The 24,804-nt window shown below is 42.5% G+C and overlaps 2 protein-coding genes across 4 annotated transcripts; both read right to left on the bottom strand.

The window, feature by feature from the left end:
- Positions 1–758: 758 nt before the first annotated feature.
- LOC106581903 (homeobox protein PKNOX1) lies at positions 759–15,540 on the bottom strand. Of its 3 annotated transcripts, XM_014164350.3 has the most exons (12): positions 14,738–15,425; positions 14,365–14,390; positions 13,804–13,915; positions 10,902–11,032; positions 10,509–10,680; positions 5,878–6,066; positions 5,624–5,732; positions 5,378–5,475; positions 5,161–5,289; positions 4,963–5,039; positions 4,617–4,780; positions 759–4,356 (listed from the first exon to the last, which is right to left on the bottom strand). In XM_014164350.3, the coding sequence occupies exons 2-12, from the start codon at positions 14,367–14,369 to the stop codon at positions 4,178–4,180; spliced, it is 1,365 nt and encodes a 454-aa protein (XP_014019825.1). In that variant the 5' UTR covers positions 14,370–14,390; positions 14,738–15,425; the 3' UTR covers positions 759–4,177. The 3 variants fall into 3 exon arrangements, with proteins under 3 accessions (XP_014019825.1, XP_014019826.1, XP_014019823.1); XM_014164351.3 differs by lacking the exons at positions 14,365–14,390; positions 14,738–15,425 and adding an exon at positions 15,463–15,540; XM_014164348.3 differs by lacking the exon at positions 14,365–14,390.
- Positions 15,541–16,031: 491 nt separating this feature from the next.
- On the bottom strand, positions 16,032–22,911 carry LOC106581904 (NADH dehydrogenase [ubiquinone] flavoprotein 3, mitochondrial). The gene is made up of 3 exons (XM_014164352.2): positions 22,755–22,911; positions 22,156–22,261; positions 16,032–16,384 (listed from the first exon to the last, which is right to left on the bottom strand). The coding sequence occupies exons 1-3, from the start codon at positions 22,797–22,799 to the stop codon at positions 16,215–16,217; spliced, it is 321 nt and encodes a 106-aa protein (XP_014019827.2). The 5' UTR covers positions 22,800–22,911; the 3' UTR covers positions 16,032–16,214.
- Positions 22,912–24,804: the final 1,893 nt, after the last annotated feature.

Genomic DNA, 24,804 nt, shown 5'->3' with positions numbered 1-24,804 from the left:
ACGATAAAATAGAAAGCATACACGGTGCAGTTATGGTTGTATCCAGCAGAGGGAAGCACATGCATTGTTAAACGTTCCCTCAGTTTTTAGCGATTTCATGGCCCAATGGTAGCAATTGAGATTAACCGTGCAGGTGATTTTAGCACGTATTTATGGTTTAACGAGAGATCAACTGGCGATAATCTGGTGGCCAATGTTTTTTATGTAAAAAAATATGATTGTTTAGTGGGTGTACTGCAACTATAGGCTGAGATTGTGTGTTCAATCCACCAAAGGTCTAATGGCAATGTGTACATGTAAATCAATCTACATGAGTCCAAGGTCTGAGCCATCCTATTTTGTTTGTACAGCATAAAATGTCTGATTTTGTGCTGGTGTGTATGCAATTCATTATCAGCCTACATCATTCAATATCAGCCTGCCTAAATCATGTATGTTAGTCGTGGATGGTCTGAACCACCATATTTTCAACGCGGCATACAAAGTTTGTTTTTTGAGTGTATGTCTTCATGTTTATAAAGTACATTGTGTGTGTGTGTGTGTGTGTGTGTGTGTGTGTGTGGTCTACTGCAAGGAGTCATTGCTGTCTAGGCCTAGCCCAGCCATATCTATCGTCACTTACCAAGTTGTGGGTGGTGTCTTGAGGGTACCTGTGGTTGTATGCCAGGGTGACATACCTCCCGTAACCTGTGTGGGGTTGAACGTTTGTCACACATGTCTACAACCAAGCAGAATGAAGGTAGTGGAACACTTGACAGTTGAGTTTAGGCATTGTTTATTCCAAAATAGAAAGCTTTAAGGCAAACAGACAGAGAAAAGTGAACAGTAGGAAAAAAGCAACATGTGAGAGAGCAAGAGCAGCTGAGACCCGCCGGACCCCGAGCCTGAAACAGTGGGGATCTCAGGCTCAGGTTTGAATGATACTTAGGTGCAGGTTTTCCTAACTTTTTTTCAATATTTTTTTAAATGGAGAGTTTGGAGAACATTCCTTAAAGCTGGCCCTTGATCAGCCACAGCACCGGTCTTCCGCTCCCCAGAGGACCAATGTGCCATCTGTAAGGTCTGAGGATCCCAACTGAACTCTTGATTAACACATGCTAAATATCATTTTTTTTGTTCTGCATCTCTGTCTGCCTAAGCACCATAATATCTATTTCAGTTCCATGTGATTGTGTTATAAGCATAGTGTACTGGATTGTGCACTTGAAAGAGTGACATCTATGCTACTATTATAAATGATTACAAAACATTTAACACTGGCAAAACAACTTGTTTGTAGAAAATTAGAGTACTGCAATCAATTAACTGTGTGAGATCAAGTACATATCGGTATATTTGAATTTCAAAGAACTGCGATTGACCATGTAACATTACTATGCCTTAGCCAAGTCAGTGGCCTGCATTTTAGCTTCCTTTTGACTAATTCCACTATAGGTATATAGCTTCATCTAGTTAAGCTTTCTGTGCTAGAGTTAGGTCTTTAAAAAAATTACCTATACAAGGCCTTTTTCAGATCTCGCGTTTAAAACCAATAGACATTTTGTTTCTCGTTCGTCTTCAATATTTTGAAAACTTAATCGGACCCTGGTAAATAGGGCAACTAGCTTAAATAACGAACCATTTATACAAACATTCCATACAAAACAAGAGAACACGAACCCAAAAACATATACTTATGTTCGTATATAAAAATAAGCATCTCCCTTTTTTCTCATGAGCTCTATTGGGCCTATAGCGCTTGGCGGCTTGTAGTCCTAAACAATTGAAATGAGTTAGCATTTTCTACCTCTGGTTCGTTAGGCATTCCTATGGGGGGAAAAATAATGGGGTTTGGGATATATGCTCAAAATTAGGTCTGAGGTTTAACACAGGCTCAGGAGATCTTATACATTTTGTTCTGAGATCAGTCAGCTAACATGACCTTTATGAATAATGGCGTCTTCGTGCATAAAATATCAGCTGCTAACGAGTAGCCAACTGTCAGAAATGAAACTATCTTCGCATCACACCTTCTGCTGTGTGACGCGATGGATGGTATATTGTTTTGTTCCAGGCTGCAACATATCTCTTCAGCGAGAATGTGCTTGTTTAGTTTCCCTGACCAATGTTGGCCGTGGACTACTTTGGCCCAGCTGATAAGGTAAGCTAACAGGCTGAACACACCGCTCCCGTCGCGTGCGCAAGCGTTGCAAAATACATTTAGAAATCTGTTATTCAATTAGTGCACCCATGCTGCTCTCGCGCATCAGCCAGCGTCTGCGTTGCCAAGGGCTAAAATGGAACTCCTTTCTATTTGTGACGCAGATCGCGCTGCAAGTCCTGCCTCTCCCGTCTCCTCATTGGTTTATAGAAGCAGGTAATCACGTGCCATCTCCTCATTGGTTATACCCACGTGGGGTGACAAAGACGAATGAGGTCGGTAGCGGTAATGAACCTAATTTATGAAAGTTGCCACTTGCAATATAAAGTCAAGAGAAGAAAAAAACCTGGAAGGAAGAGAGAACTAGAAATGATTCGGTTGACCGGTTTATGTGTAGATGAATTGGCGGAGTAGAGGACCTTGTGCATTTCAGGTAAAATAACTCGATGTTTTATATCCCAGGACAAATTAGCTAGCAACAGCAAGCTAGCTAACAAGTGCAAGCTAACTAGCTAAATTTCCATAAATGTTTAATGCTTTTCGACCTGTCCCCAAATTAATATAATTGGTTCAGAGTTTGTTTTGATATTTTAACCTTCGTGTCGGGCTCGCGTTTGGTGTGGGGGGACAAAATAAATGTATGCACGATGGCGCAGCGGGTAAGCCTGTTATTTAGACATCATGGGCGTGTAGTCATTTTTTTTTTTTTTTACTTGTTAGGACATTTCAGCTTTTTACTTGTTTTGATTACATAAATGCAATAAATAAAAGTGATGTTAGCTGATATCTCAAAGAACAAAATGTTTAAGATCTCTTAAGCCTGTGTTTACCACATACCTTATTTTCGGCATTTAACAACATTCATTTCCCTACATAGGCGTTGGCCAACGAGCCATAACCTCCATTCTACAAAACGATGCTATTGCTCTCCCATTTCCCCGGCGCATCATGAGAAGTTGGGCACGAAATTACTCTTCAGATACCTTGTTGTTTGACTTACGATCACATCCAACTTAAAATGCAGCTTGTGCAAGTTAACAAACACGTTTATCAGATGGTTGTCTATAGCCATCAGTCTTGTGTGTTTTCATGATCATCACAAACTCACTGTTAAATGTGTCAAGGTCTCGAAATCAGCGTTAGTTATCCTGCTACAGAGCTTTTTGATGTTAAACGTGACGTTTGACGGTAAACAGAAAATGGCTCTATAGGGCCTGGGAGTCAGTCATGATCAGAGAGGGTAAAAGTCACAGGCATGCAAAGTGAACAAAACAAACCATTACTTGCGGCAGCCAAAAGCAGATTACATGAAAAATAATCATTCAACGGTTATTAACGGAGCATACAAACTTTTTTTTTTTAACACTTCATGATTTGTTTTAGCTGCGTCCGTTCTTTTTGTCTTTTGGAGCGTTGAATTATATTATACAAAAAAAGTGCACTCGCCTACAAAGACTACGTAGTAAAAAAACTGTTTCTGAAATGAAACTCCTCACACACAGCGCACTCCGTTCAATAAATGGACATCAGGAGTGCTCCCGTACATCCTGGGGTTGTGCTGTGTAAACTGATTTAGTGCGTGTGCACGTGCAATGCAATATCAGTCTATCTACAGTACATGCATGATCTGAGCCGCCATCTTTTTATTATTATTTTTTGCATAACAAATTGATCTGATTTTGTGCTAGTGTGTGTACACAACTCATTATCCGCCTACATCATTCAATATCAGTCTGCATATATCGTGTATGTTTGTTGTGGAAGGCCTGAATGACCATATTTTCAACACAACAGTTTGTTTTTGAGTGTATGTCTATACATGTGTGTGTGAGTCAAAGGAGGTTGTTGGCACCTTAATTGGGGTGAACGGCTTGTGGTAATGACTGGAGCGGAATCAGTGAAATTGTATCAAATAAATTAAACCTGGTTTGCAGGCGTTTGATGCCATTCCATTTGCTCCATTCTGGCCATTATTATGAGCCGTCCTCCCCTCAGCAGCCTCCTGCGGTGAGTGTGTACGGTACGCCTGTGTGTGTCCTACTGCAGGGAGTCACTGTTGTCCAGGCCCAGCCCAGTCATCTCATCGTCGTCCTCGTCCCTGCTGTCTCCTGATTCATCCTCGCTGTGCCCGCCGATTATCACTTGCTGCACGGCCAGCGTGGCGCCGTCTGGAGTCAGGCTCTGGAGACCCTCCACACTCATTGTCACCATGGTGCCTGGGGAACAGGCAACCAGGAGAGGACACATCAGTGACATTACATTTAGTTAGTCTCTTATTGAGAAAGAAGTTGCTTTACCAAGAGAGCCTTAACTTTGCCTTGTGACTGAATTCGCCTTATGGCTGTCATTCCCAATACACTAAGCGCTCTTGTGCCTAGTTGCTTTAAAAACAAGTATAGCCAACAGCTCTAGCAACACGCAATACACAGCAGTGCTGATCCAATGAGCAGTGTAGCAAGCCAGTAGCCGTATGTACCGTCTGACATCTGGACCTGTTGTTGGGTCATCCCCGTTGAGATGGAGTCGGGCCAGAAACGCTGTAGCGGCCGGTTCGGAAGCGGTTTCTTCTTAGTTTTGGCCGTCTCCGAAGAGCTGGCGTCCAGCATAGGCTGCAGGATCCGCCTCCGCGCATTGATGAACCTGGAACGGAAGGAGAGATTGGACCCATCACGAGAAGGGGAACAAGAGTGTTGACCAATCACTAAAAGGGAATTGAAGGGTTTGAAACATTACTTGAGGTTTACTCTAGGAGAAGTCGTTCTGTTCTTTCATGCACTTAGGTGGTTATTCATGGTAGTATGGCATGGGTTCATGTAACTCACCAGTTGTTGACCTGGAGGAGGCTCAGGTTAGTTTGGGTAGCGATCTGCTTCTTCTCATCCTCTGTGGGGTAGGGGTGCTATGGAAACAAAACAATTAAATACAACTAATTACGTAGGGCAAGATTAAAACACTGCAAGCCAACCAAATCCCAGAATCATTCCAGGTTGTAACCCATAGTTGGCCTGTGTTCTACTCACCCCGATGTGCTGGAAGAGCCAGGAGCGCATGACGTTGGTCGCTTGTTTGGGAAGGACGCCACGCTTGTTCTTGGACGAGCTGTCGTCGTGGCCGAAGAAGCTCAGGTCCTGGTTGAGCTGCAGCTGAAGCTGCGAGAGAGGCGGTTGCATTAGCACACTCTTCAGCAGGCAGTAAATGTCAACCTTTTGTTTTAGTCCAGACAGATGTGTGTCTTACCTGTGTGTTCTGAATGTGTATAGTCTGGGGAGAGAGAGTCTGTGACACCAACTGACCCTGTGAGTTGACTACTGTGACAGGCTGGTACACTGCGCCACCTGGAGGACACAGACACACGTAAGGGCTGCAAACAGACCACTTTAAACTGCAGGCACAGAGAAAGACTGAAACCAGCTGGTACACTAACAGTCCTATTGAGCTGATGGTGGTGAGCAGTGGTGGTTGTTGTATGCCAGGGTGACATACCTGCCATAACCTGTATGGGGTTGACTGTTGTTACTTTGCCTTGCTGCAGGGCTGACGCTGGCACCACAATCCCCTGGGGACTGAGGGTTCCTTTGAAAGAGCTGGAGGTCTGCACAACACACACAGGTGAGTTAAACTGAGCCTTCATGGGTGAATAGTGTTTATCTTATCAGGTGTATATGCTGCATAGGGTGTGTCTGTGGTGGGTGTATAGCACGAGTGTACGGTGGTAGGTTATATGTGTGTGTGTGTACCTGGGTCTTTGTGGGAGAGTAGCCCTGTCCAGGTGAGTAGGGGCTGCCAAGCTCTCCACTCAGCATGGTCTCGCTGTTCATCTTGGTCTTGAGGCAGGCGATGTAGCGGCTGCAGAAATCTTTACAAAGGTCACTCACCTTCTCCAGCTCTAGCAGGTGGATCCGCAGCACCTGGATGGCCTTCACCATCTGGGGTCAAAGGTCAGGGAGGAGGCGTTAGCAGAGGCAAGTACGTTTGCACTAAAAATGGCATGTATATTGTCTGTAGTGTGTTACATAGTACATTAATTATTCCACTAGTAGCTACTTTGGTATAAGGCCTTTGTGTCATGCTGTGTGTGTAATGTGTGCCCAACTTGCTTTATTAACCCTTTGATGTGCTCAATATGGAAGTGGTCCGATGAAGCGGATGCTAAGCTACAGGACTGTTTCGCTAGCACAGACTGGAATATGTTCCGGGATCCATCTGATAACATTGAAGATCTTTCACATCGGTCACCAGCTTCATTAATATGTGCGACGACGTCGACCCCAGTGACCAACCAGAAGCCATATCCCAACCATATTCCATATCCCAACTAGAAGCAATGGATTACAGGCAACATCCGCACTGAGCTAAAGGCTAGAGCTGCTGCTTTCAAGGAGTGGGACACTAATCCGGACGCTTTAAAATGGGATTGCGTTTATCAATGGTAAAACATCCCTCCCACCCTAATCAAACTCCACTGGCTCCCAGTTCAATATATGATCATTTTCACCTACAGAGCACTCAATGGACTGGCAACCACATACCTTACTGACCTCCTGCACCCCTACACTCCCACCTGTTCACTGCACTCCTCTGACACTGGCCTCCTCACCATCCCTTGCACCAAGCTCCGCTCCATGGGAGACCGGGCTTTTAGCAATTCAGCCCTCCAACTCCATGTCAGAACCTCACAATCCATACACATTGAAGTCCACACTAAAGACACCTCTTCACACAGGCTTACCTGGATTCTCTGTTGTCTTAGCTTTTATCCTGTGTCTAGTTCACTTCCCTGGATCGTCTGTCATGTTTAGTGTTCTCCATGGGTAGTCTGTCATCATGTTTAGTGTACTTTTATACACAATGCATTTGGAAAGTATTCAGATCCCTTGATGTGAAAAATGTGGAAAAAGTCAATCTACACAATATACCCCCCAATGACGAAGCAAAAACAGGTTTAGACATTTTAGGAAATGTATAAAAAATAAAACTGACATTTACATAAGTATTCAGACCCTTTTACTAAGTAATTTGTTGACGCACCTTTTGGCAGCGATTACAGCCTCAAGTCTTCTTGGGTATGATGCTACAAGCTTGGCACACCTGTATTTGGAGTTTCTCCCATTCTTCTCTGCAGTTCCTCTCAAGCGCTGTCAGGTTGGATAGGGAGCGTCGCTGCACAGCTATTTTCAGGTCTCTACAGAGATGTTCCATCAGGTTCAAGTCCGGGCTCTGGCTGGGCCACTCAAGGACATTCGGAGACTTGTCCCGACGCCACCCCTACGTTGTCTTGGCTGTGTGCTTAGGGTGGTTGTCGTGTTGGAAGGTGAACCTTCGCCCCAGTCTGAGGTCCTGAGCATTCTGGAGCAGGTTTTCATCGATCTCTGTATTTTGCTCTGTTCATCGTTCCTTTGATCCTGACTGGTCTCCAAGTCCCTGCCACTGAAAAACATCCCCCCAGCATGATGCTGCCACCACTGTCACTGTAGGAATGGTGGCAGGTTTCCTCCAGATGTGAGACTTGCCATTTAGACCAAAGAATTGAATCTTGGTTTCATCAGACCAATCTTGTTTCTCATGGTCAGAGTCCTTTTGGTGCCTTTTGGCAAACTCCAAGCGGGCTGCCATGTACTTTTTACTGAGAAGTGGCTTCTGTCTGGCCACTCCACCATAAAGGCCTGATTGGTGAAGTGCTGCATAGATGGTTGTCCTTCTGGAAGGTTCTCCCATCTCCACAGATGAATTCAAGAGCTCTGTCAGAGTGACCATCTGGTTCTTGATCACCTCTCTGACCAAGGCCCTTCTCCGATTGCTCAGTTTGGCCGGGCGGACAGTTCTAGGAAGGGTCTTGGTGGTTCCAAACTTCTTCCATTTAAGAATGATGGAGGCCACTGTTCTTGGGGACCTTCAATGCTACAGAAATGTTTTGGTACCCTTCCCCAGACCTGTGCCTCGACACACTCCTGTCTCGGAGCACTACAGACAATTCCTTCGAACTCACTCATGGCTTGGTTTTAGCTCTGACTTGCACTGTCAACTGTGGAACCTTTATATATATACAGCTGTGTGCCTTCCAAATCATGTCCAATTGATTGAATTTACCACAGGTGGACTCCAATCAAGTTGTAGAAACATCTCAAAGATGATCAATGGAAACGGGATGCATCTGAGCTCAATTTCGAGTCTCATAGCAAAGGGTCTGAATAATGACATACGGTATCTGTTTTTATTTTTAAAACATAAAAAAAAAAAATGTAAACGGTTTGCTTTGTCATTATGGGGTATTGTGTGTAGATTGACAAGGATTTTTATTTAATACATTTTAGAATAAGGCGGTAACATTACAAAATGTGGAAAAAGTCAAGGGGTCTGAATACTTTCCTACTACACTGTACTTTAATTCATGGGATTTTATTGCTTTTTATCCTACTGATTTTCTTGTGTATGTAAAGGGACCTTGGGTGTTGTGAAAAGTGCTTAAAATAAAATGTATTATTACAAGAAATCCCACTAAGACCTCTGACAAGCAATCAAAATGTCAATACAGGACTAAGATCGATTGCTACTACCCGGCTCCAACACTCGTCGTATGTTGCAGAACTTGCTTACAAAGGGAAACCCAACCGAGAGCTGCCCAGTGACGCGAGCCTACCAGACAAGCTAAATTCCTTCTATGCTCGCTTCGGGGCAAGCAACACTGAACCATGCAGAAAGCACTAGCTGTTCCGGACAACTGTGTGATCTCATTCTCCGTAGCCAATGTGAGTAAGACATTTTAAACAGGTCAACATCCACAAGGCCGGGTGGGCCCAGACGGATTACTAGGACGCATACTCAGAGCGTGGCTGACCCAGTCTGTAATACCTACATGTTTCAAGCAGACCACCTTTGTCCCCTGTGCCCAAGAACGCCAACAGTAACCTGCCTAAATGACTACCACCCCGTAACACTCACATTTTGTAGCCATGAAATGCTTTCAAAGGTTGGTCATGGCTCACATCAACACAATCATCCTAGACACCCTGGACCCACTCCAATTTGCATACCGCCCCAACAGATCCACAGATGACGCAATCTCTATTGCACTAGACACTGCCCCCTCCCACCGGGACAAGAGGAGCACATATGTGAGAATGCTGTTAATTGACTACAGCTCAGCATTCAACACCATAGTGCCCGCCAAGCTCATCACTAAGCTCCGTACCCTGGGACTGAACACCTCCCTCTGCAACTGGATGCTGAACTTCCTGACAGGGTAGGCAAGAACGCATCTGCCACGCTGAGCCTCAGGGGTGCGTGTGTGCTTAATAGTGCTGAGCGATTTTATTTTTTAATTTATTTATTATTTTTGTATTTTTTTTAACCTATTTATTTTTTTATTTTTTAATGACTGACCGATGTCGGTTCAATTATTTGAATTCCATTTCGTTCAGTTATTTTCTTTCTCTGGGAGCTCAATGCGCACATTGCAGTTTCTCTATAGAATAAATCAGATCAAGCCTGAACTGTGCCATGTAGTAGGAAGTTGTAGTTTCCAACAGGCCAATATTCTACATAGTTTAGCGCAGAAAACGTGGTAATTAACTGCAATGACCATAATCCAACGCTGCCTACTTGTCCGGTCTGTTTAATTTTACTCCTGCTACGTTAGGTTAGTGTGGTGTAGACACGGCGAGAGAAGAATGCGCGATCGAGAGGGAGATGAGAGCAGTTGCTTCATGAGTCATCTCTACCTGAAAATACATGGTCTAAGTGATTGATTGTTGGTATTCAGCAGTTATAAAAGTATGCCTTATTTACTTTGAAGAACTACAAGAAGTGATTTTGTCAACAGCTCTATAGATGAGATGACTTGGAATTAAATAGTCATCAAATTAAACAAATGTAATTTAGAAAACTTAAATATATTAGTGAATAAATGATGGTTAATAAGTGATAAGCAGTAATGTGCTGTCACTACCAACATGGGATATTTGTTTTAGTCTGCGTTTCAGCATTCAACCCACATAATGCATAGTACATTTAATGTTTTAAAAAATAAATAAATCGAAACCCAAAAACCATGATTATTTTTTTTATAATTTAACAAAAACTGACCAGACCTCAAACACTAATCGCTCAGCACTAGTGCTTAGTTCCCTCCTGTACTCCCTGTTCACCCATGACAACCTATCCCTCAACGTCAGCAAAACAAAAGTACAAAACTAGCCTTCGAAAGTAAGCATTTTACTGTTTGTCTACACCTGGCATTTACGAAGCATGTGACAAATAAAATGTTATTTGACATTCGATGTGTCGATTGCATAAATTTGTGAATAGTGTCACTAGAGGTCTTAGTGACGCAAAATCATTCAGAGTATTGACAGCAGACAAGGGAGCTGACCAGATTGTCGAGGTCAGGATCCTCGCTGAAGAATGCTTTGCCCTCTTTCTCCTGGCTGCAGACAAAGTTCTCGATATCCACGTCAAAGCTGGCTGACGTGATGCAGTCTGAGCCCTGTGTAGACTGCTCACATTTCTCAAAGAGCAGGGCCAGGAGAGGAAACAAGGGATGCCTGACACACACACACACACACACAAAGAAAAACATTACCAAATTGCTATTATCTACAGTTGTCAAATGTGGCCATTTCTACCCCATACTTTTATTCAGGTAGGGCAGATAAGCCCGATGACATCTAAGACTGCCATCGTCACTAACATTATCCTGTTTAAAAGTAGTTGAGGGGGTCGGTTGACTGACGTTTTGGCAGGGGGCCAACAGAGTTAGGTGTACCGGTATATGGAGGCCTTATCTACATCAAAGGGTGTCTGGGGTTCAGTGGGGGCAGGACTGGAGGCTGCAGCCAACCCCTCCTCACTGAACTTCTGATCATGATCAGCATCACTGTCCTTCTGCTCCACCCCCTGCATGAGGAGAGAGATGACAGCAGAGTAAGGAGCAATAGTGGTGGACAGGTAAAGCTCAGAACTCTTCCTCGACAATAAGACATGAAGATTGCAAATGCCAACAAGACCAGTAAGTTTAGGTACTACAAATTATAATAAAATGCCATTTACCAGACGCTTTTATCCAAAGCGACTTAGTCATGCGTGCATACATTTTACATATGGGTGTCCCAGGAATCAAACCCACTATTGTGGCCTTGCAAGCACCATGCTCGACCAACTGAGCACCACTGAGTATTTCAGTACAAAATGGAAAGGATATAGCCTATCTTAACAATTCTTCTAAAATTGGTGGACGATGCAGGTGTCCTGGCCATGGCAGTATCTCTTTGGTCAGCACCAGAATAGAAAGATGGGTGGTGGCATATATCATATTTAACAGTTATTGATAGCCATGCCAGGCTTTAACTTGTGCTGCTTCATTCAGATTGTCAAGTCACATTCATTGATTGGAAGCCAACTTGCTCCACCTCTTCTGCTTTTACACCATGCCTACCAGCAGCTAGTCAGGCTCACTTCCAAGAACATAAATCCAATGTTCTACCATGTGACTGGAGCGACAATGACTTTGAAAGCAAATGCACTAAAAATACTTTTTTCCTAGAGCTGAAAAATTCATACCCCCTGACTTTTTCTACATTTTGTTGTTACAGCCTGAATTTAAAATGGATTGAATGTAGATGTGTCACTGATCTACACTCAAAACCCCATAATGTAAAAGTAGAATTTATGTTTAGACATTGTTACAAATTACTAAAAAGTGAAAAGCTGAAATGTCTTGAGTCAATAAGTATTCAACCCTTTTATGGCAAGCCTAAATAACTTCAGAGTAAAAATGTGCTTAACAAGTCAGATAATAAGTTGCATGGATTCACTGTGTGCAATAATAGTGATTTTTGAATGACTACCTCATCAATGTACCCCACACATACAATTATCTGTAAGGTCCCTCAGTCGAACAGTGAATTTCAGAGGTTCAACCATAAAAACCAGGGAGGTTTTCCAATGCCTCGCAAATGTTTTATTTCATTTTTTTATTTAACTAGGCAAGTCAGTTAAGAAGAAATTGTTATTTACAATGACTGCCTACCCCAGCCAAACCCTAACCCCGGACGACGCTGGGCCAATTGCGCACCGCCCTATGGGACTCAATCACGGCCGGTTGCGATACAGCCTGGAATCAAACCAGGGTCTGTAGTGAAGCCTCTAGCACTGAGATGCAGTGCCTTAGACTGCTGCGCCACTCGGGAAGGGCACCTATTGGTAGATAGATTTTAAAAAAGCAGACATTGAATATCCCTTTGAGCATGGTGAAGTTATTAATTACATTTTGGATGGTGTATCAATACACTCAGTCACTACAAAGATACAGGCATCCTTCCTAACTCAGGTGACGGAGAGGAAGGAAATCATTCAGGGATTTCACCATGAGACCAATGGTGATCTTAAACCAATTACAGAGTTAAATGGCTGTGATTGGAGAAAACTGAGGATGGATCATCAAATTTGTAGTTACTCCACAAAACGAACCTAAATGAGAGTGAAAAGGAAGCATGTTCAAATATAAAAATATTCCAAAACATGCATCCTGTTAGCAGTTAGGTACTAAAGTAATACTGCAAAACATTTGGCAAAGAAATTAACTTTTTGTCCTGAATACAAAGCATTACGTTTGGGACAAATCCATCAATGATGGATTTGTTGACAATGATGGACATTGTTAATATTTTCTAGCATGGTGGTGGCTGATCATGTTATGGGTATGCTTGTCATTGGCAATGACAAGGGAGATTTAGGATAAAAAGAAAGGAATAAAGATAAGCACAGGCAAAGTCCTAGTTGAAAACCTGGTTCAGTTTGCTTTCACCCTGAAGAAGGCACGGTGATGCCAAAACGTTGGTGTTTTTTTATCCAATAAATTACTAGGAGGTTATATATATGGAGTGTGCGACTGTTTTTATAGCTTACAGTTTATTCTCTGTTAATCAGCACCTCTACACTAATCTATGGATGTGCGCCAGCTCATGCTTTTTAATCAGTCTGCTTTCCAACAGACACTGGGAGACAAATCCACCTTTCAACAGGACAATAACCTAAAACGCAAGGTGAAATATAACCTGGAGTTGCTTACCAAAAACGACATTGAATGTTCCCGGGTGGTCTAGTTACAGTTTTGACTTAAATGGCTGTCTAGCAATGATCAACAACCAACTTGACAGAGCTTGAAGAATCTTTAAAAAAAGAATAAAATGGGAAAATATTGTACAATCCTGGTTTGTAAAGCTCTTAAGAGACTTACCCAGAAACACTCAGCTGTAATCTCTGCCGAAGGTGATTCTAACATGTATTGACAGGGGGTTGAATACTAATCAAAATGTTTTATTTTCCATTAATTACAACAACAAAAATGTTTTGCCCACTTTGACCTTGTATTTGGTGTAGATCATTGACAAAAAGGACAAAAACAATTTTAAATCCCACTTTGTAACACAAGGTGGAAAAAGTCAAGGGGTGTGAATACTTTCTGAAGGCACTGTACATCCATCTCCTTACCCATACATTTTGCAATACTAGTCATTCTAAATCCATTAATGATACTTTGCCATTAACTGATGATTAAAAATGTCAATTATCACCTCAAGAACTTCAAATCTTCCCTTCACCCACCCTTGTGGTTTTAGGCAGGCCTCAAATCTGAGCCTCAGACTAAATTTGTCCTTCTGACCCACCTGCTGCTCTCTCTTTGTGTACTTGTCCATGGAAACTGATTGGGCAGCCATCATATTCACTGCAGATGCCACAAACACTGAAGCATTATAAGGAGGTGGAGAGTTGGCGGACCTAGAAAGAGACATAAACCCACACACTTTTGAGAAATAAAGACGGCTATTATTGTATCAATTACTCCTGATGATGAATTGTGATTATTCGAAAAACTGACATTTCTAATTACAATGGTAGTATTGATATTGTATTGTGAATGGAGTAGGGTTGTGGTGGGAGAAAGTTGTTGCGCTTCAGTGAAAATCTATTTGAATGCTTCATGTAAATAGTTTTTCCTCCTGACAGAACAAATGCTATAAACATTTGATCGTTGTGATAGTGTAAATAGCATAACATTCCACTTTTATACTTGGCTAAATGTCCATATTTCTATGAATGGAGCATTAAAGCTTGATTGCTCTGCCAGAGGTGGTCTTCTACCTTACTTCAATACCATAAAAACTACATAATCCAGCTGCCTATCTGAATGTACGGTCTGTGTTCAAAGAGAATGGGACAACATGCACCTCATGTCTCCATCCAGATGAAAGGCCTTTGATGATTAGGGGAACACAATGTATCAAGTTTATTCACTTCCATTCGAAATGCTTTGTTCACGTTTAACTTGTTCAGCAACATACCATACAATGTAGCGAATTGACAAAAAAGCGATGAAGCTCAAACATACCCGTCTATCATAATTAATGTTACACACCCACCACGTTGAACTGACTTGCTTTTCTCATTACCGTGCTGGCGGCAACAAAGCTAGTTTGTAGGTGGTTAGTTAGCAAGCAAGGATCAGATTAGCTGTAAACCATGTGAAGGAAGGCGGTCGAGTGAGAATTCAGTCGAGAAAATTCAATTTTTGAGAATGTTAGCTACATAGAAAATGTTTACCTCTTCATATCCAGACTGTACGGTCGCTAGATGAAATAACACGCTACAGCGAACGTAGCTAGGTCAGTAACGTTAGCTAATACATTAAGTTTCCTTTGACAATTTTTTGAAAACAGCCTCAAACGCATGTCAGCTATAATATGCATCACCCCTCTACGGCCAAGACACCCACTGAAGCATCCTTGTTTTAAACGTTGGTTGACCACATTTACGCTAACGTAGCTAGCAGAAGTGCCATATTTACCAGCGGCGTTTGCTACGGATTCGCTAGCTAGCCGCGCGAGGATAACAAGCTAACAAACTGTTCGCTTAATGTAGTGCATATACACGCCTAGTTCATCCAATGTGTATGTACATTGTATTCCAGTAGTATTACTAAATGTGTAAATACATTTCTCTAATTTTAGATGGTTCTAAAATCCTGCCCACAACAGTCAAGCAAGGAACAGATGCCCTTCCCTGCTTCTACTGATAGGGATAACGCTGGGGCCTCGCTTCTAGCTCTCGCCCTTTATTTTCCAGAATCCTTCTCTCCGCCCAAAACGCGGACATATTTTTTCCTCGGGTAGATTTGCATCTTCCTTGGCCCCGGCCATCTATTCACTGCCAAATAAACTCCACTGGCCTGGCTGTGACCCTAGCTTTAGCCCTAGGCATTTTTCTGTGCGTCCCAGATTGTTTGATTGATAGGGAACAGAAAAATACGATTTTGAGTGACAGCTTACCTGAGTGCCAATCTTCGTCACACTGACAAGCGGCTGCAGCAATGGGGACTCGCAGTTGTCGCGCTGCGTCATCGCGTCTGATCACGCAGGGTCTTTTACTCATTAATATTTATAAAGTGGGAGGATTAGTCTGGCGTGCCTTTTTCCTCGCCCATAGAATCTAGACACGCGGCTGGTAGCATGCAAGGCAAAATCTAAACCACTGCTTGCTCTCTAGTTTAGTTCAATCCAAAATGAAAAGCCCGTATAACAATTACATTGTAATTAACTTGACATTTACCAGTACCCATCCTCCTCCCACATTAGTGGGTATTATTACACAGAAGATCCATTCTTCTATGATGTGTATTGATTGTACTGCTGTAATAATTAGGTCATGATGTGTACTGTACATTCATGCCCAGAGTCAACGTCGGAAGTAATTAAAATAGACCGTTGATTAAAAACATTTGCATGCACAGCACTATTCAAATGACCCCTAAGGTTAATCCCAGAAAATAATATTAAATGTTTTTTTACTTTATACAAGAGAAAAACCTCAAACATTACAAAAATGTCAAAGCCTCATATCCCTTTGGTGTGTAGTTTAATATCATATATTTTCTATAACAATTACAAGCACGTCTTAAGAATCGTAAAGTAGAGGGGGTAATAATTCTTAAAAGACACCCAGGGTAGGTATGTTGGGCAGTGGGATCAGAGACATGGTGTCTGGGGACATGGGGTTGGGGTCATGTGGCCTGGTGTCCATCTCAGTGCCTGGGGGAGGGTCTGCCGGAGGAGGGCTGGGGAAGACGGTACTTGGCCATCTCCAGGTCCAGGTCTGCGAAGGTGTAGTGGTTGTAGTTGTGGTGCTGGAGGTTCTTGTAAGTACTGTTGTCGAAAGGCTCGGGGGCTGGCGCTAGAGGTGCCGCTGCCGCCTCTTAAGGGGTTAGAACACAAAAACGGGTATAAGAGAAAGCACAGGAATATAGGTAACCTGGCTGACCAAGGGGCTGGAGTTTAGAAAATAAAACCATAAAAAAATATACCAATTCAGCAAACTGCTTATTTCTGAGTCCCTTTTGGTTTTAGAGTCTTATTCAGTACCCTATCAACCATCAAAACCTAACAGAAAAACATATTTGCAGTCAGTATTGTCACTGGCCACAAAAAGTGATGCCCATACGTGACTCACCTTCTACAAAGTACTACTTGATCTATCCTAAAAGGATGCAAATATTTACAAGTTTGACAAAAGTAATTTATGGTGGGGCATTTCCTAGTGTTAAGAATGTATCCCCCCATAGAGTCTGGAGTGAATGGCCTTAAAGGCTTTATTTTATTTTTTATTTAACTGGGCAAGTCAGTTATGAACAAATTATTATTTACAATGACGGTCTACCAAAAAGGCAAAAGGCCTCCTGCGGGGACGGGGCCTGGGATTTAAAAAATATATAATAAATACAGGCTGTGTGAACCAAACGAGTGTACTCTCCTTTAAAATATATTCGCTTGAAAAATGAAGAAAAAAAGTGGCAATAGCACTGTTTGTCCATTTTGAGATGCTATAGCCAGTATACGCTTTCTCAAAATTAATCCACGATAAATCAAGAAATCTGTCATTAACTTTGACGTTTTTGCCGAGGAGATCTCAGTCGCGCAATTTGACATTTAACTAAGATGTTTGGTGCAGTATTTCTCAATGAAAAAATTTGCTACTGTTGACCAATCACCAACGGGGCGTAGATGTCGGCAACGGACTTTGGTTTGCCTAGAGAAATAATGTAACGTGCTCGAACAGCCGGGGGAAAAAAAACCTTATCGAATTAAAAAAAAACGTATTTTGCAAACTCTTCCAAACTGTTTCGTCTGGGAAGCATCGAGACATTTAAGGGTCTACTGCACAAACCTCTGGGAAGGAGGGGGGGAATTATAATAACAAAAGAGCACCGGCAGCCAATTGCAAAATTAATATTCCATTAAATAAAAAGATTATCCTCCTTATTGTCGTCCATATCAAAAAAGGTTTTATACACAGGTCATGTTTTTGTTGAAAATACCAATTGGATAAGACTCAGACCATTAAAATACCACTACAATATTGTAAGCTGTTGACTATTAATGTCACATTTTTGTTGGGGCAACTCGCCTATTTGAAACAGCAGGCTTAACAAAGAGGATTAACAGACCCAAATCCAATCACACTGAAATAAATTATGCGACAGTCACACGCAAAACTCAGACCAACAATGACATCTTCCACATGTGCATACTCAATACATTTTTCATTCATTCATTCATTGCATGCTTTAGCTTATTCCCTAAATTCCAGTGTAAGTGAAAGGAAACCAATGAGTGACCACTCCCCAGCTCCTGTCCTTCAAGCTGGAGTCAAGGGTGGTAGGCTTGGTTCACTAACTTTACCATTTGCTGGTACACAGAAACCTTACCATTAGCCTACAGTACACCATAATCATACCATAAGCTTGTTCAACTGTAATCTTAGCAGACAACCCAATGAACAAGAGAGCATAATAGCATATACAGAAAATAAATACAAAAACACTCAGAGTAAAGATAGACAGAGCAAGACAGTGAGACATATGGACAGAGCGCGAGTGCCCTATCTGGGAGATCACTATGTTTAAATGCATTCAATAATATGACTATTGTGAATACTGATTAATATAACAGTTCAATTAAGATGTTTACATGCTTTGCAAGAAGAACGATTTCCCTTTCAATCCGGTTTACATGGGCAGTTGATAAATCAGGCTACCGGATGGGACTTAGAACATTTCAGAAAATTCTAATTAAAAATAAACGCGCAATCATATTTTTGGGAAGCCTATTTGATTCCGAGTTTAAGACCAAAGACATGAATGAACAAAGCCATTTGTCACATGACACCATTAATTCTTATGTGAAAACTCAATAGCGCATTGAAGGCAAATTAAATTGGTTAAGATGGCGTCTGTCTCATGCGCTGTTTGAGTTACTCGAGGAAGTGAAGTTGCAGGCATGCTCAGTGCTGCCTCCAACCCATTGAGTAAATCAAATTGAAGGCTGACTGGGGTACTGCAGGCTACCATTACAAACTAAATTCCTTAACTTGTTCTGTGTGGGATTTTAAAATAAATCAGTTTAAGAAGCAATTATTGGCACCAGGATTGTCTTCGAAATGTTGTTTTATTTACACTAAGACTGCCATTTTTTCCATTCACTATAACGGGGATCCTGTTTTCTGCAAACAATGCCTGCAGTACCACAGTCAGCCTTGAACATTCATGGCTTCAAATGAAAGGGGGCAGTCGTTCTCCCCTAGCTGGGACAAAGTTTGTATTTGAAAAATATTTTGAAGATACTGTCTGATTTTCCAAACTCACCGCACTCTTGCCAAAGAGGGAGGCTCACACTGCTCATGATGCACATGCACCGATCAAATACAAGGCATGAACTCTGATTAAGATGTTTACGTATGCCAATAATGAAAATAAATTCCTACAAAATCTAAATGTTTTAAAAATTGGTTTATACATCTTAAATCGACGATAAGCAATAAGAGTAAAGTGTTTACATGACTAATGCCAAACTATTGCCATAATCAGTTTAATATCTAATTATTAGTGTGCATGTAAATAAACTAGACATAAGAGTGTGGGGGGAGGAAACAGAGCAGGATTAGTTTACTGCCATTTTTTTGTTTTGTGTGAAGATTCCAACGTGAGCCAGTAAAATAACATGTATCGCAGCATCTTGCAAAAATATACAGTAACAATGATGGTGTGGGGTTAAAGTGTGCAGAAGATGGTAGACAAGGAACACATCAGTCTGCACAATGCAAGCAAGTTAATATAAAATAAAATAAAATTGCTATGTAAATAACATTCTATATGCAAATATAGATCCTAAGTCCCAACTGGGAACCATCAGTGCAGAGTCGAGCAGGGCTGAGTTGAAATGCAGCATGTAACACAAACATGCGTCATGCACTTGGCTGAAGTAGCCAAAATCATCATGTGTGAAATGAGGAGTCTACTTTCACTTTAAGAATTTTGCATTACACACGGCAAGAAAGCTAGCTACAGCAAATTAAATGGCATGATAAAATTACTGGGAGAAAAAAAACAAAGCTAAAGCAAAGGCACTTATGTTAGGCACTTTACAGAGTATTAACATTTAACAGTACGTGTTATGAAAAACAACATTTAGAAGAAATATGGTCATCTGTGGTTGGAAAGGTCCAAAGAGGAGAGAAATAAAAGGGTTTTATGGAGGTGTGGTGTATACCCTCAGAAGCCTCAATCAGTACTGCATCAACCAGGGCCTCTGCAATCAGCTCCTCTCCTGCTTCAGTCACTACAAGGGCGGTGTCTACCAGCTCCGCAGCAGCAGCTTCAGTGGGGGCAGCTTCATCTACCAGGTCCTCTGCGGCAGCTTCAACTGGGGCAGCTTCAGTGGCGGCCTTGGCTGCTGCAGCTTTAAGGGGGGCTTCCGACGCAGCTTCCACATGAGTTCAGCGGCAACTTCTACAGGGGCAGCTTCAGATACTTGTTCTGCTGCTCCTTGAGCCTCGTGGGCAGCTTCCACGACAGCTTCTGGAGTGGCTTCTGCAGCCGCGACTTCTGGAGTAGTCACTTCAACCTCTAGGGCAGCAGCGATCTCAGGGGCAGAGTCTACCAGCTCCTCAGAACTTGCAGCAGGGGCAGGTTCAGGGGCAACCTCCACGGCAGCTTCAGCTGGGGCTGCTTCCTGGACTGGGGCGGGGTCAACCAGCTCAGCACTTGCAACCTCGTCGGCTACAACTTCTGTTGCTTTTTCCTTATCTTCAGTAATGGCATCCAGAGTCACTGCAGGTGTAGCCTACTAGGATTTCTGGTTTTACCTTTGATTTCACTTCAGACTTCTCGTCGTCTGAGGAGGACGATTCAGCCGATGGGGCTCCGGGTTCAGTGGAGGCGGCAGCAGCCACTCCGGATGGTTCGGCAGAGAATGGAATGTCTTCTGGCGCGGGCGCTTCAGAACATACAGTAAAAACAATCTCAGCGACTGGGGGAGCAGCATCCACGATTTCGGTGGCAACATCGATTACAGGTGAGGCAAAAATCGATGATGGGAGCAGCAATGTCAGCGACTGGGGCAGGTTTGGAGAACAGCCTCCGCTTCAACTGGGGCCTCTGTCACGACTGCTTCAATGGCAATAGCATGGGCGACTGCTGTGGTCTCAGCGACTGGTGCAGCGGCTTCTACTACTGGTGTTTCTGGTGCTGCAGCGTCCTCTGCTAAAGGAGCTGCAGTTTCTGCAACACTCTTAGAAGCAGGAGCAGCCACCTCTACAACTGGAGAACTACATCGACAGCAGGACTAGCCATTTTTTCAGCCACAGCAGTTTTAGCAGGCGTAGCTTCGGCATGGCTTGTGGAAGTGGGAGCTGGTTCTGCAGCTGCAACTACTATTGTTTCGGCAGTGACAGGGCTAGCCACTGTTTCGATTTCACCTAGAGCCTGTGCTGGGAAAAGTCCTGAGGCTGAAAGCTCAACGATAAGGCAAATTCAATCTTGTAGGCTAGTAGTGCTGCCTCTCTTCTGAGGCCTCTAGGGCTGAGGAAATGGTACAGGTTACATAAAACTACCAAATACCAAACATACAGAAAACTCACCTCCTAACCCCAATGCTTCTGTGGAACTACAGAAATACAATTGGCTTTAGGAAATGGTCATGATTTATATGTAAGATTGCAGGAATTTGGTCATTGGAGAAAGTTTGTTGGCACATAGTTCGAATCATGGAGATAATCCAAGTGTGGGCTATTGTTAGGGTTTGACCAACTATTTGTTTGCATAACGTATATAATATAACAAAGAAGCTATGCTATAATATAAAGTTTATACTCTATATGATAAGAGCATACTGCTGTGTGAGAGGAAGGGGCTCATGGGATGGTGAGTCATATGGAAAGAATGCAGATGCTGTGAATCAGGGATGTGGAAGAGCTTGTTAAAAGATAAGGGCAGAATATGGGTGAAATGTATATGCGGAGGGGTGTTGGGGTTTTAGAGAACTGTGCAGTCACAAGATAAATCGACTGCCAAAGATAATAACTACGCCCGGCAACAGGAGGCGTCTCGAGGTTGGGACCAACCTGCACGCCAACAATAGGATGAGTAAGTTTAAACCACGCTCATCCTCCCTCTGACAGGCCAGCAGTGAGCGGGAGCCATCTCTGTCATAGTATTTAATGAAAAGCAAAGGATGTGTAACTCAGTTCTCTGTCTGCCCTGCGTGGTGACACAGCGACCCCCTATATACGAACCACATATTTACCATTCAAGTGTTTGCATTAATTAAAGTACAAAGAAATCAGAAGTTACTATGTGCTGACTATTTTGTTCTGATACCAGATTCGAATTGACGCGACCTAACACTATACCAGAGAGAAATGTCATTCAGGTTTAGCTACTCAGGGGAAAATAAGAAAGACCTAGCAATGGCATATAACGTAAACCAGTATTTCCCAACTCCAGTCCTTGAGTTCCCAAACAGCACATTTTACCCCAGACAAGCACACCGGAGTCAACTTGTCAACTAAGTTAATCATTAAGCTGAATCAGGTGAGTTCGTATGGGGCTACAACAAAAATATGTGTGCTGTTGGGGGTTATTGAGGACATGAGTTGGGAAACACTGACATAAACAAAACCTGTGTTCTTACTTGCAGCCTTCGCCTTTTTAACAGCTTTCTTTGGCTCCTCCACCTTGGTGCAGAATGCAGCCACAGAGGGGCACCTCAAAAGGCCCCAGCTCTCTCGCTGGAGAGCCTGCACAGAAATAAATGCATTCCATTGTTTTGCATTGTAAATGCAGCGTTCATTAGCGTTGGTGTAAGTCTATTTCTGCCCTCCTTATGGAATTGTAATGCTGACCATGTATGGCTTGACAAACATATCTGGGACCAGCCTAAGCACCCATGCCCTGGCTCAGTTATTTAATGTGTTACCTAGCTATCTTATTTCAGAATGAGCAGGTATTTTGTATTATGCATTGTAAAATATGTCATCACTACAATTTACGTCTAAATAAAAAGCCATAGGTGCAGCCAAGTCTCAAAACGTGAGGATGGCAAGTATCTATCTAGCTAACTTTAGCTAGCTAACAAGCAGTCCAGCTTAGGTCAACAGGACCGGTGAAGTCGGTTCTTTAACAACAAAAAAAGTGGCTACGTTGATTACAAACCAATCATCTAACGAATTATCTATTTCTGATATTACAACTGAAGAACAACATATTTAGACAATAACCAAAACATATTACCTTGAGAGACCCCAGTTGTCCTAGCCAAAGTAAGGAAGTCGCCATTTTGGTGCTCCCTCTATTATGTTCCGTGGGGAAACCAAAGACGTGTACATACACATTTTTTCTGCTGTGTTTTTGAAATGGCGGTTGGCAAACGAAAGGTAAATTACCGCCACCCACTAGACTGGAGAGTGTAAATCCATTACACTATGTGATGCAAAAAGGGAAAAAAATACAAATAAAATTACCCTGCCAACTAACGCTTCACTTAATAAAACCCATCACCCCATTCCACTACCTTACTTTCTTTGGCTCCTCTGCCTTGGGTGGGTGCAGGGTGCAGTTGCAGAGGGGCTCCTCAAAAGGCCAGAGCTCTCTCGCTGGACAGCCTGCACAGGAATAAATGCATTCCATTGTTTTGCATTGTAAATGCAGCCTTCGTTAGCCTGGGTGTCTATTTCTGATCAACGCCAGGCCAACAGGACACTACCTTTCAACACTCCCTGCAACTACTCAGCAGTAAAATCTCATAAACCAAAGTACTTTGCTGCAGCTGCAAACACAATACCTATTTTCTGACCCTGGCAACCTCAACCTCCTGCACACTTCTCACATCTAGGAATCCCCCTCGCTGCAACATAACCATAAGCTAATCATTTGAGGACAAGTGCAGTTTTTCCATGAACTTTTAATTGATAACTTCGGATTTTATCACTTAAGATATCAATTTGAAGATGCATCGAAATGTTGACTTTCTTTCCCCTTTTCCCCCTGTTTTAGACATGATGCGTGACATGTGAAACATCAGGCTCACCGCACGAGAAGCAGTGCATGATCAACAACACCTACAGCAAGGAGATCTGCTGGAGGTGATGTAGTCTCTCTCCCTCGCAGTCTTGGGGCAAGGCATAATTTGAACATCACAGATATAAATTCCCACTGTGCCCATGATAAAATGCAATGTGAATTGTGTTGTACTACTGAATGAAACAGGAGATGCACTCAGACCAGCCTTTGTGATTGAACTTACATTTACTACATTACTTTAGTTGGATGCTTTGAGCAAAACTTGTATTTAATATAACCTGTTCTGGGAGCCTAGTGTGTGTGTGTGTGTGTGTGTGTGTGTGTATGAACTAATATTTTTCAACCATTGGCTTCCCTGAAAAGAGGTTGTAACAGGAGGAGCAATATGAGTCTTGCCAGAGGTCGTCACACTGAATGGGGATGGTGGAGGCTTTGGTGTTCCACACAACGAAGAAGCAAGCGTCCCTTCCAGCAATGTGGAGCTGCCCTTGGACCTGGTGCCAATAAGGATGGTCTTCACGGAGGATGTAAGACCCTCCCTCCTTGATATAGAAATCCTTTGACTTCACTGCCTCTTCAATGGTAAGGTCCCTTGCACCATAGGGACACTTGACCTCCACCACTGCTGTGGTGACCACCAGACCATCCGGCGAGGCACCCAGGATCCCAGACCCAATGTCCTGACTCCTGCACATCCACCACTGTAGTCATTTTGAATGCCTTGATACCCTCCGCTTTGTTATTGTGTCCCACTTTACAGACAATACCCCATCCAACGACTGAACACCTTGAAATACATTAATTGTAAGAAATGTGCTATATAAATAAAGTTTGATTTGATTGATGACATTACAGCTGTAGAATATTTAAGAGCAGTTTTTTCATAAACTTTGAATTGATAACATGGGATTTTATCACTTGACATATCAATTATATAGTGGAAAGGATACAGTAAATCAAGACTGACAGTGTATGCACCACTCCGAATAAATAAATAATGTGCCTTTTGAAGATTTGTCTCTAGTCATTAAACTACAATACAGGCTGGATGACTAATCAAAGTCAATTCTGAATGTCAATAGATTTTTTGAAATTAATTTTCATCAATGACAAAATTATCACTCAACAAAGTCTCGTATCTGGGGTAATCTGGTTAATGATTATATAATTGATTAAGTGGCTCTTTCCTTGTAGAATGTTGACTGCTGTATAGAACACATTGTATTGCTAAGATGATCAAACTTAACCTAATAGCTACACT

The sequence above is a fragment of the Salmo salar genome, chromosome 21 (genome assembly GCF_965601325.2).
Source record: "Salmo salar chromosome 21, fSalSal1, whole genome shotgun sequence".
Lineage (NCBI taxonomy): Eukaryota > Metazoa > Chordata > Actinopteri > Salmoniformes > Salmonidae > Salmo > Salmo salar.
The sequence above is the reverse complement of the archived record's forward strand: the minus strand, read 5'-3'. Positions and strand labels throughout refer to the sequence as shown.